The sequence below is a fragment of the Cynocephalus volans genome, chromosome 2 (assembly GCF_027409185.1).
Source record: "Cynocephalus volans isolate mCynVol1 chromosome 2, mCynVol1.pri, whole genome shotgun sequence".
In the NCBI taxonomy this organism is placed as follows: Eukaryota; Metazoa; Chordata; class Mammalia; order Dermoptera; family Cynocephalidae; genus Cynocephalus; species Cynocephalus volans.
In genome coordinates, this window is record NC_084461.1 from 32,505,296 (window position 1) to 32,518,349 (window position 13,054).

General features: G+C 37.7%; 1 protein-coding gene across 1 annotated transcript in view; it reads left to right on the top strand.

Annotated features, from left to right (window-relative positions):
- Nucleotides 1-7,882, top strand: part of SPEF2 (sperm flagellar 2) — a 191,094-nt gene extending 183,212 nt beyond the window's left edge. The window contains exons 36-37 of the mRNA XM_063087801.1: nucleotides 144-266; nucleotides 7,793-7,882. Of these exons, the coding sequence (XP_062943871.1) occupies nucleotides 144-266; nucleotides 7,793-7,882 (213 nt within the window). The remainder of the gene's footprint in view (nucleotides 1-143; nucleotides 267-7,792) is intronic.
- Nucleotides 7,883-13,054: the final 5,172 nt, after the last annotated feature.

Sequence of the window (13,054 nt, forward strand, 5' to 3'; positions counted from 1 at the left end):
ATTTAGAGCATGCTTTCATGGAACTGCTCTCAAAATGTATCATTGTACAGAAATTACAGCGACTTCCTTTAGTGAGTAAAACCATTTTTTATCATCTGCAGGATTGTGAAGTTGATTAACTTCCTCTCTTTTCTTCTTTAAAGAGCTTCATAAAAACATTCCAGGACCTAGGTGCCAAGAACCTGGAGCCAATTGAAGTTGCTGTTCTCTTAAAGCATCCTTTCATTCAAGATCTGATTTCAAATTATTCAGACTACAAAATTCCTGTGAGTATTACCCAAAGGGTTCATTATAAGGTCAGGCTTAAGCTCAAGGCATGCTGGGACATTTCTAACGTGGGCTAGCAAGGAGGGGAAAGAAAGCTGCACTTGGCCATGATAGAGTGTGGAGAAGCTAAGGTGGTAATTGCATCAGTCCAGAAAGGCCAGCCTGCACTGCCCAAAGGGCAGCAAGCTCAAGCACGGTTGGGGCAGTTCTCAGTAACTCGGAGCTGCTTCATCGGTACTATGGGGCTATATTGGGTGTACAACAGAAGGCTGGAGTTAAGTGATAGTTAAAGCTGGGTGGGTAAGAGTGATAGGGTTCTGGATCATTCCAGTCATGTAATGACCCTAGCCTGTGATTGAAGAGTATGGAGAATAAGATCCCTCCTGCCAAAAAGAACTATTCAAGATAATGATCGCCAGACAGTGCTAACATAGTCATTGTACTCTAATGGTGGTACATGTTGTCTATACAGTAGAAACGGTAGTGCATGCAAAAAGTTGGGTGCCAATTCCATCAGGAAAACAGTGTGTAAGACAGGGAAACTGAGGACAAAGCCCATAGAGATTGGATCAATCCAGCAGAAAACAGGAAGAATTGCAACTCAGAAATCCCACAGTAACCCAGCAAGTCTCAACCATGTGTGCTAAATGCACTGTGGCAAGTCCCAAGGCTTCAAAAGCAAGGCCTAAGGAAGACAGAGGCTGACATCAACCCCGTTCAAAGTGTGCAAGTTGCTACAATTCTCTCAGGTACCGGTTTAACACCATGAAGTCTCCTTATTTGGTTCCTGCCAGTTGTTTATAGGACTATAGAGGGTTTGCTGAGTTTAAGATAAAAGCACTTTCACTTTGGTAAAATACAGGTGGTCTAAGATGCATTTCTCCTGACTTCTCAGTGACAACAAATTACCTTTTGCAAGTTTCTTCCTATGCCACAACTGAAACTATTCAGACTTAAATGTCTTTGTACCTAAATTTATTTGTTCTAAGTTGCTGATATCAAAATCACCTCAAAATGGGTTGAAGACTTAAATTAAAACCTGGAACTATAAAACTCCTAGAAGCAAGCATAGGGGAAACACTTCAGGAAGTAAGACTGGACAAAGACTTATATAAGAACCTGAAAGCACAGCAACAAAAGAAAAAAATAAATAAATGGGATTATATTAAACTAAAAAGCTTCTGCACAGCAAAAAAAAAAAAAAAAAAAAAAAAAAAAAAAAAAAATTAACAAAGCAAAAAGACAACCTACAGAATGAGAGAAAATATTTGCAGACTATGCATCCAACAAGGGATTAATATCCAGAATATACAAGTAACTCAAACACCTTAGTAAATAAAACCAAGAAACCCAATTAAAAACTGGGCAAATGAGCTGAATAGGCATCTCTTAAATGAATATACACAAATGGCCAACAGACACATGAAAACTGTTCAATATCACCTAGCATCAGGGAAATGCAAATCAAAACCACATTGAGATATCATCTCACCCCACTTAGACTGGCTATAATCGAAACTACAGAGAACAAATGCTCACAAGAATATGGAGAGAGTGGAACCCTCCTATACTGTTGGTGGGACTGTAAATTAGTGCAGCTATTATGGAAAACAGTATGGAGGTTCCTCAAACAACTAGACGGAACTGCCATATGATCCAGCAATCCTACTGCTGAGTATATACCCAAAGAAAAAATCATCACGTCAAAAGGACACCTGCACCCCCATGTTTATTGCAGTTCTTTTTACAATAACCAAGTGTCAGAACCAACTTAAATGTCCATCAGCAGATGACTGGATAAGGAAACTGTGGTGTATATACACAATGGAATACTACTCTGCCATAAAAAAGAATGAAATTCTGCCATTTGTGGCAACATGGATGAACTTAGAGAAAATTATGTTAAGTAAATAAGCCAGACACAGAAAAGTACTGCATGCCTTCAGTCATAAGTGAGGGATAAGAAAACCCAAATAAATAAAAAAGAAAGAAAAATACAATAATCACAATAATTTGTTGAACTTTCAAAAGAAGAAAACAGAACTGAAGCCACCAGAGGTGAAGGAGGGAGAGTGGGGTCAGAGAGAAATTGGTAAAGGGCCACAAAAATGATTACATCGTGCAATGCTGAATATGTTAATTATCCTGATTTGAGCATCACATATTGCACACAGATATTGATATTCAATGCCATACCCCACAGACATGTACAATCGTGTTTCAATAAAAAATAAAATAAAAATAAATTCCTAATCCCTTCTTATATTAATTTTATTACCTATATTAGTATTTATTAAAATTGATTTCTAACAAGCAGGTAGATGTAGAGTTACTAAGCACATCTACTAGTGACATACAATTATAGCACTTGAGAACATAGGCTTTGGAATCAGAAAGTCATGGGACTGAATCTCAGATCCCCCACTTACTAGCTACCTGATCTTAACTGTCTCTTAATCCTGACTTTGAACCATTAAAATAATTTGCCAAATCCCTTGGAATTATGTATAATAGAATTGATTTTATATTACCAAGAACAAGTAGGAACAAAAAATGATGCAGCAATTATTTCCTCCCCATGATGGATAGAAAACTCCCTACAAAGTCAGGATGATTTGGGCATATCTTCACCCTGACCAAAGTGCTGAAATATGATAGACTTATGGAGAAGATATTATTTGATATTTTGTCCGAGAAGAGAAAACAGCCAGCAAATGACTGCTTTGAGAGTCAGCCCCCTGAAGAGGCGTTCTCACTCCCAGGAAGAGCTGGAGTCCACAGGGCTTTCTTAAAGTTATGTATTTCCCTCATTTAGAAGTTTTATCAGCTTGCAGCATACCTCAACTGAGGTACTACTGGCATTTTGGACATCACAGTTCCTCTCTACGCAGGACTGTCCCAAGTGCAGCAGGATGTCTAACATTCTGGGTCACTATATTCCAAGAGCATCTGGACATATTGACCATTACACCTGCCTCTGCACGTTTCCCAAATCTTCCCTGGTGCGCGCTGCGCCTATGGCTAAGTGCCACCCAGCTGGAGGGGTCTGTCCTCCAGTTAACCAGTCTCATAGTACCGACATTACCTGACATTCTCATAGCAGAAAGTTAGTTAGTCACTTACTTAGTTGCTTAGTTAGTTCATTGCCAGAATGCTTCTTAAGATATGACCAAGTCAGCTACTTTAACTCGCTCTGCTCGTCCTTCACATTTCCTCCTGTCACTCTACCAAAAAGTAAACTACCACAATTGGGACTCGTTGGTATGTCTGTGAACAAGAGTGGTGCTCATGACCTGAAAAGCCCATATTCTGATACTTAAAATGAAAGAGGGTTCCTTTCCAGGAGGGTGCTCTTTTCTTATTTTTACTAATTAAAGAAGAAAGAAAGAGAAGGAAGAGAGAGAGAGAGAGAGGCAGGGAGGGAGCAGGAGGGACAGAAAAACATCCTTGAAGAGTTGGGTATTATCACACTCATCCTGCCATCGTTTTTTGCTCCAGATATCCATGTACAAGTAAATAGATCACATTTTAAAAATGAACTTTAACCACAGTGATGTTATTTGAAGATCTTTCAAGATAAGTAGAGCAAAAGCTAGAGTGTGGTTTTTCAGGTTAAAATGTTGTTTGTTGTTATAAACATGGGAAGAGAAGGCTGTTGCTTAACAGTGTGATGTTTACAAGGTTCATGTTTAGAAGCACCAACATCTTAAAGCACATATTTGAAAAAACTGAAGATGCATAATTATGATGATATGTTTTAGTTTTGCTTCTATCCTAATGTAGACTGGAGTCATGCTGATTGGGTTCACACCTAGATGTGTGTGGCCTTGGGAAAATGACATTCCAGTGCCTTGGTTTCCCCATCTGTAAAGCAGCGTTAATTGTCATACCTATCTCATAGAATTTTTGTATGGATTAAATGAGTTAATACCTACAAAGTGCTTAGCCCAGTTCCTGGCAAATAAAAAGCTCTCAGTAAATGTTGGATATTATTATCATTACTACTGCTACCAGTCTGTGGCAGTTGTAGTGCATAAGAAATACTTCTGAGCCATTTCCAGTTATACGTGGGTGGATTAATGAGCCAGCATTTCATCTCTTGAGTGTACAGTGTCTTCTCTTTGGAAAGAAAAAAGGCTTTCACTGGTGCAGTGCCATAATACAAGGGGTCCAAATTGAAGTCCCAAGAAGCCCCACATAGTCCAGACCTATATGGAAGTTCCAGACTTTGTGTTAGATCTGATAGTTATTTAGTCAAAGTCTCTTATTTGACTTCTATTTTCATAGACCTTATACAAGGAAGTTACTTTCAAGTAATGTTCCTAAATTATTAAGAGAATAATTTGGTTAAATGTAACAAATCAAGGAGGATATTGTTACATTGTAACTGGGTTCCTGGTGAGCAAAGGCAATTTCCTGTAACAAATATATTTACAAGTGTAAGTGGATCAATGCTTTTTTTCTGACAATCTAATAAATGTAGTTTCTTATGATGAACACATGCTGGATAATTATAAATTTCTCTTAGCAAACCTGTAAATCAAGCATAGCACCTTACTATTAAGATTTACATTCAATTGGAGATAGCAAGAAATATTTTAGTATTAAAATCAGAATATTGCAGGAGACTATCTTATAAACAAATGAATCAGGATCCAATTAAATTAGAGCAACATATCCATAATTATAAGCATGACTTGAAGGGAACTTTCATTCCACTTTGTCTTCAAGGTATCGAACTTTAAAATATTCTCCAACCTTCTCCTCTACCTTTATAACAAAATGTGATGGCTGCTTCGGTGCTTTGTATTTTAAGGCACTTCTGTCAAACACTTTCTGACTCTCTTGGGCTTTTCTCCATTCGCTGCTACTGAAAATTATGGCCCCGAGTTCAGCTATAAATTTGGCCAAGGCTGGTTTAAATATATCTGAAGCTTATCATTTTTTCCTATGCTATGAAGTGTCAGATAATCTCAGGTTAGTTCATTCTTTAATCCCAAAATTAACTTGCAATGGTCAACATTAATTATTATAAACATAAGATTCAAAGAAGACCTTATTAATAAATGCAGTGGCAGTTTTTATGCCAGTACCAGGCTGTTTTGGTTACTATTGCTTTGTAGTATATTTGAAGTCAGGAAGTGTGATGCCTCCAACTCTGTTTTTTTTTGTTCAAAATTACTTTAGCTATGCGGGGTCTTTTGTGGTTCCATACAAATTTTAAGATCATTTTTTATATTTCTGTGAAGAATGTCATTGGTATTTTGATAGGGATTGCATTGAATGTGTAGACTGCTTTGGGTAATATGGACATTTTGAACAGACAAATAGACCAACAGAACAGAATAGAGAGCCCAGAAAAAAACCCATGTGGTTACAGATATCTGATTTTTGACTGTGGCATCAAGAATATACAGTGGGAAAAGGATAACCTCTTCAGTAAACGGTGCTGGGAAACTGCATATTCACATGTAGTATAGTAAAAGTAGGCCCCTATCTCTCACCGCACACAAAATCATCTCAAAATGGATTAAAGACCTAAATTTAAGACCCAAAACTGTGAAATTACTAGAAGAAAACAGGGGAAACACTACACAAAATGGGAGTAGGCAGCACTTTTTTGAATGAGACCATAAAGACACAAGCAACTAAAAGCAAAAATACACAAATGGGAGTACATCAAACGAAAAAGCTTCTGCACAGCAAGGGGCACTATCAACAAATTGAAGAGACAACCTACAGAACGGAAGAAAGTCTTTGCAAACTACACATCTGATAAGGGGCTATTATCCAGAATACATAAGCAACTCAAACAACTCAGCAACAACAAAAAAAAACAAATAACCCAATGAAGAAATGGGCAAAGGACCTGAATAGATACTCCTTAAAAGGAAACATAAAAATGGCCAACAGGCACCTGAAAAAATGCTCAAAATCACTAATCATCAGGGAAATGTAGATTAAATTGGTACAGCCATTGTGGAAAACAGTATGGAGATTCCTCAGAGAACTAAAAATAGATCTATGTTCTGACCCACCTATTCCACTACTGGGTATATACCCAAAGGCAGTAAAATCAATAAATCAAAAAGACAACTGGACTCCCATGTTCATCACAATGCTAGTCACGATAGCCGAAAGATGGGATCACCTAAATGTCCATCAATGGATGAATAGATTAAAAAACTGTGGTATATGTACACAATGGAATGCTATTCCGCTATAAAAAGAAATAATATCCTATCATTTGCAGCAACACAGACGGAACTAGAAACCATCATGGCACAGAAAGACAAACCTCATGCTTTCACTCATAAGTGTAATCTAAAAATAAAAAATAAAAAAAGTGGTTCTTCCAGAAATGGAGAGTAGAATAGTGGTTACCGGAGGCTGGGAGGGCAGGGGGTGCAGGGGAGGGGAAGGGGTGAACTCGCGTGTACAAAACTATGCTGTTTACCCTAAGTAAATCATTGTGCAGTCTATTCATGTATTGAAACAACACACTGTACCCCACAAAAATAAACATAAATAAAATTTAGAAAAAAAAGAACAATTATAAAAATAGAGAATAATAAAACATCACAAGTGAAAAAAAGAAGGATTGTAGTGGGTAGGACCAGGAATGCCAATGGGAAGCATCTGTCCTTTTACACTTGGGTCATTCAGGGTTACCTCTGCCTTTAGGAGATCTGTGTTTAAAGAACAAGTTCCCTCCATAAAATGATTCACTACAGTTTTTGGCAGTGACTGATGTAAGCAATGTGTATGTCAATAAGCAAGGGTCAGCTCAGAGAGTGAACTAACTCTTGTCACTGTGAGTAAAATGTCCACAAATTGAAACCTTTGGAACTCAGCTCTGAAGAAAAGAAATTTCTGTTCTTAAAGCACTTCCCCAAATTTGTGAAATAAAAAAATGAAAATCTATGTACATGCAATTCTGTTTTTCTCATGTTGGTACCCCTTCTGCATTGTGATAATATTAATTTATTTTGAAAAATATGTGATTTAAGATTTAAGATAGCTGGATACTTTAAATAAATAAAGGAAAAACAGACCTTTCTATCCCTGATATTTAAAAAAAAAAAAAAAAATGGAGGAATGAGACAATCCCAGAAAAGTAATCTGCTGTTCTAAAATTCTACAAATCTGTAGACATGATTAATTTGTCATTAGAATTTTCCTTTACTAGAGTGTGGATACTATTTTTTATTCGCTAATAGGGAAATCATCTTTTGGCTTGCATATTACATGCCAGAGTCTGATTGCTCTTACAAATGTTATTTAATCTAATATGACACCTCCATTATTAGATGAAAAAACTGAGGTTCCAAGATCTTAGACATATTTCCAAGGGTACAAATAGTAAGTTGTAGGGTGGGGTTCAAACTAAATGCAGAACAGTTTTCTCAAAGGAAAAAAATAAAATAAAAGCAACTTACTGTTTAATCACTACCATATATTAGGTGATCATTAATCCTAAATCATTTATTAATATTTGTAACTCCTCTTTAAATCTTTTCCTTAGGACATTAAAATGATTCTCCAAAGGAGTGAGCATGTACAAGGAAGCGATGGAGAGAGATCGTCTTCAAGACTTACAGAGGAAAAGAAATGAAGACAAAAGAGTGTGCTCTTTATAATTTGGCCATGAATCTTCCAAAAATCACATGTGACCATGATGTGTGCTGTGTATGTTTCGCTGCAAGTATAAAAGTGACCCCTACCAGTTTAGGAGGAGCACTGAAAAGGGAACCTTCCTTAACTCAGAGAATATTCTACAATAAACTTTAAAGAAAGAGCAAAAATCCAAACTAAGCAGGAATGATCCTCAAAATGGAAAGCACCAGAACAAAATGTTCAAAAATAAATACACACATAAATCATAAACACTCTCTATGAGAAGTGCATATATTAGGTGAATACAGTGAAAATTCCCCCAAAACTGCACATTAGGGCAGTACTGCTATGTACATCTTATAATTCTTGCTCTGCATGCAGTAAAATGTCAAGGTTCGTTCCAGTAGCCAAGCAGAGGGCTGCAAGATTGAACTGCTAATACGGTCATGCTCCTAACATCTTTTCATAATTTTTTCTTAATAGAATATAATGCTTTGTTCATAGATAGATGTACTTGTGCAATTCTACCTTTTTACTTGATGAATAAGTAAATCAAATTCAGTGATACTTATCCCTAGACAGTGCTTTAGAAATGAGTAATAATGTATTCTCAGTGCTGGGCTCCTATGATACCCCCTCTGGTTCTCCTCACTGGCTGCTCCTTCTGAGGATCTCTTGCTAAATCCTCCTTCTCTACTCAACCTTTAAATGTTGGAAGACTCGAGGAATCAGCCTTCTCTAGCCACAGCCAATCCCTGGATGATTCATTCATTTCCATGACTTTATGGGTTTTAGAGAGGCTTACAATGCTGAAATTTCCATTCCCACCTCCCCCTGAAGTCCAAACTTCTCTGTCTTAATGTTCACCTGATTCCCATAAGGGGGGCTAATAATAATCTCAAACTCAACATGTCTGAGGCTGAACTTCTGATTTTCCTCTTCCTTAAACCTGTTCTACATCCTTCTCTATTTCAGGCAACTCTGTCCTCCTATTTTCAGACCAAAGACTTTGAAGTCATCCTTGACTTCTTCCTTTCTCTCATAACCTACCACCAGTCCATCAGCAAATCAGGTGGAATATACCTTTAAAATGTATTTACATTGTGGTCTTCCTTACCCCTCGGTCACAAGAAGTCCAGTCCAAGCCACCACCATCTCTTGCCTGGGTTACTGCAGTAGCCCCAACCAGCCATCCTGTTTCTGCTCTTGCTCCCCCTACAGGCTGTTCTTACCACAGCACTCAGAGGGAGTCCTAATGCAGGTCAGGCCACGCCACTCTTCTGCTCCAACCTGCCATTAGTGTCCTCATCTTACCCCTTTAATCTCACCTCCTGCTAGTCTCCCCACTTCTCACTGTGCTTAAGTGATAAATCTGACTTGCTAATCCTGGAACACACTAAGTGCACTCCTGCCTCAGGGCCTTTGCACTTGCTCTTCTCTCTGCTTGGAATGATTCTTCTCCTGCATCTCAGCATGGCTTGTCCCATGACTTATGTCTCTGCTCAAATGTCACTTTGTCAATAAGGCCTTCCCTCACTACCTAATACAAAATAAGAACAACCCACCACACCTCAACACCCCTATCCCCCCAGTTCTCTTATTTTTTTCCATCACACTTATATACTTACTCTCTTGTCTGTCACTCCAGTAGGTTGTAAGTTCCATGAAGTCAGGGTTTTTGTATGCTTTCTTCATTGCTGTGCTCAAGAACCTAAGACTGAAATCATAGCCAGCTTTAAGTTGAGTTAATGCATTTGTGCAAAATGCATGGAAATATCACATTTAGGTTGACCACTAAAGCAGTGAGCAGTCCAAGACGATTTCTATCATTAGCGGGACTTTTTTTGTATTTCTAGAAAGTGATACGTTTTCTACTTTTGCTTCTTGTGGGCTAAGGTTCACCTGAGGCTCCATTCGCAGAGTCTTTTTCTTCAAGAAAGCAGAGGATAGTGACCCAGAAGTGTGCTTAAATACGGAGAAAAAACCCTATCAGAGATTGCAAAATTTCAACCTAGCTGATTCACATGTGAACAAACAAGTTGATTCCAGCTATTCCAGAGAAGGGAGAAGAATATCTGAAAATAAAGTTCAAATAAATAAAATATCATGGTAAGGCCAGGCAGTAAACTAATCCACATTTCATTAAGGATTGAACAAGACAAGGCAATATTACATTGCAAAAGTAGAACACTAAAGTAGGGAAAACAGCATACCTTGCTGTGATAATTTTCTTGTACAATGTTGTCCAACAGGAAAATTGCAGAATCTCTCTCCTGAAGCCTGTTAATTCCTCTAAGTAGCAGGAGAGCAACCAGCCCACAAAGGGTCTCCTCGTGGGTATTTGCCACATCACAGTCTCTTAAACATCAGAATTAGGCAGATCTGGTGACTGGACACAACCCAGAGATGTAAAAGGAACTCTCCGGATGCAGGTTCTGGAGGAGGCAAGGGGTGGAACCTCACACTGAAACCAGAGGTTGCATGGGATCCTCCCAGAGAAAGAAAGGATGTAGTAGAAACTCATCTCCCTGAGGCCTTTCAAGCCTCATAATTCTAATGAATGCCCAACCATCTTCAAATCATTCTGCTAATGTAGCTCGGGATGTCAAAAGCCGTTACTGACTATGCATGCAAACACAGACACACACACATTGTATAGATTTTAAAGAGTTCTATGGTGATCAAGAGAAATTAGTGACATATTTAACTTACAAATAACTAAAACTCCTGAGCCTTTGATGCATGTACTTTATTTAAACCACATTTCATTTATTTTAACAGTAACCATTTTCGTTTTTGAAAAATTAAAGTGTAGGTACTTAGATATAACCCTGTTAAAATTAATCTTCCAAATTAGCTCTCATATTTTATTTTGTCATGTGTTAAAAGAGAATTTATAACCCGATTCCATCATCCAGCACACATGTGTTGTCTGCTTATGAGGTAGCATTCCTTTCCTGGTCCCAGGGCCCTGGGGGAAGAAGGCACCTCACTCTTCCTTCTGGGAAGTGCACCCAGGGTTTGGGGTGTCTGCACCTTCCTGTGGCAGCACTTTGTATCCCTGCAAGTCCTTGCATATTTCCTTTACCCTTAAGGAAGCTTGATTTCTTCGCCTGTAGGTCTCAGGCAATACCTGACCTCTTCTCCACAGAGGCATGGCCAAGGGGACATCATCTTCACTGAAGTTCAGTGCTTTTCTGATGAGCCTATTTATCATAAACAGATATTCAATTTTGTCAGACACTTTTTTCTGCACCTAAAAGAAAATCATATGAATTTTCTTTAGTACATTGATGTGAGAAATTATATTGTTTGATATTGAGTAATGAACCAGCCTTGTATTTCAGGAATATATTATACTTTTCATATGTCACTGGATTAGAGTTACTATTATTTTGTTGAGGATGTTGTGGGGATATACGTTCAGGAGAGATATTGGTCTGTAGTTTTATTTTCTTATATTTGGTTTTTGTGTTAGGTTAATTCTACGTTCATCAATGAGTGAGTATGTATTTCCTCTTTTATTTTATGGAAGAGTTTATGTAGAATTAATTTTTGTTCCTTAAATATTGGGTAGAATTTCCAGCAAACCTTCCTGACCTGGAGTTTTCTTTGCTGAAAGAGTTTTAATTATAAATTCAATTTCTTTAATAAATACAGGATTATTAAAATTATCTACTTCTTCTTGAGTGAGGTTTGGTGTCTTTCAAGGAATTTGTCAGTTACATTTGAGTGGTTAAATTACTGGCAAAAACTATAATATTCTCTTATTATCCTTTTGATATTGGTAGGTTCTGTACTAATAACCCCTTTTTCATTTCTGATGTTGGTAATTTATGTTTTCTTTCTTTTTTTAATTAGTCAGTCTGGCTAGAGATTTATCTACTTTATTTGTCTTTTCAAAGAACCAGCTTTTTATTTCATTGACTTTTCCTTATTATTTATCTTGTTTGCAGCCAATATTTTAACCCCTAAAATATCTGGCCTTCTCACTACTCTGCCAAAACTTAACTCACAAAGGTCACAAATGACCTCTCAATAAACAAACGTAGTGGCAGTTTCCCTTCATATTTTCATACTATTCATCACCCTCATTTTTAAAATTCTCTTCTCCCTTGGATTTCTTTAAAACAAAGGCACTAGCTTTCATCTCTCTGATTACTCCTTCTCCTATTACTTTACTTAGTTTTATTCCCCCTTTCTATGTCTCAGCTCATTCTTTCCTGATTATTTCCATCACCTACTTGCTGTCTTCCACTCTCATCTGTAGGCAAATGACGCAAATATTTTTCTTCATCTCTGACTCTATGACCTCTCGAAGTTAATATGCATTTGCCTGCTAGCTTGGAAGTCTTGCTGAGGTCCTCAGCTGTATATACAAACCTGAGTCTTTGTCACTACCTCTCTCTTTCCAGATACAGAGCGTCTTGGCATCTCCGAGGCATTTTACAGTAATTCATAATATTTTCTTGATATCCTTGGGAACAAAGTAAACAAATATGGGCTAAATGCAAAGACAATTGAATTTGTAACTGGTGGAGTAACTTTTGCAAAGACAGAGGATTCATCACATGAATGATTCATTATCTGTTTCTTCAATGGACTGTTGGCTATAGGAGATACTGACCACGTCCCTGTCATTCACCACTGCGATACGAGACAGCAACAAAGATATTCAAAGAGAGGTACAGAATCCCTGTCAGTTATAATTACGGTTGACACAACATTGAAAGAGATTTGAATTAAATTATGTTTAATTAGAGAAAGATGACCCAGTGATGTCTCGAAGAATGAAACCTACCTAACTAGGTTGAGGTATTAATAACAGGTAACAAGAGATAATAATAGGTAGGTATTTACTATGAGCTAGGCACCGTGCTAAGAAAGCCTTGTCTCATTTAGTTCTCATAGCTCTGTGAAGTAGGTACACTTAAGATTGTCATTTACCTATGATGTAAATGAGGTTTACAGAGGTTATGAGATTTGCCCAAAGTCACACAGATGGTAAATAGTAGACACAGATAGGACGCTGATACTAACCCCAAAAGCCATCCTCTTGCCCAGTTTTCTATACCCAGGGACAAATAACACATTGCACACGCTCGGGGTGGAGGAAGCACAGCTCAGCAGTGTTTAAAAATAAGAACAAAAGGTGTTGTTCAAAACAAAC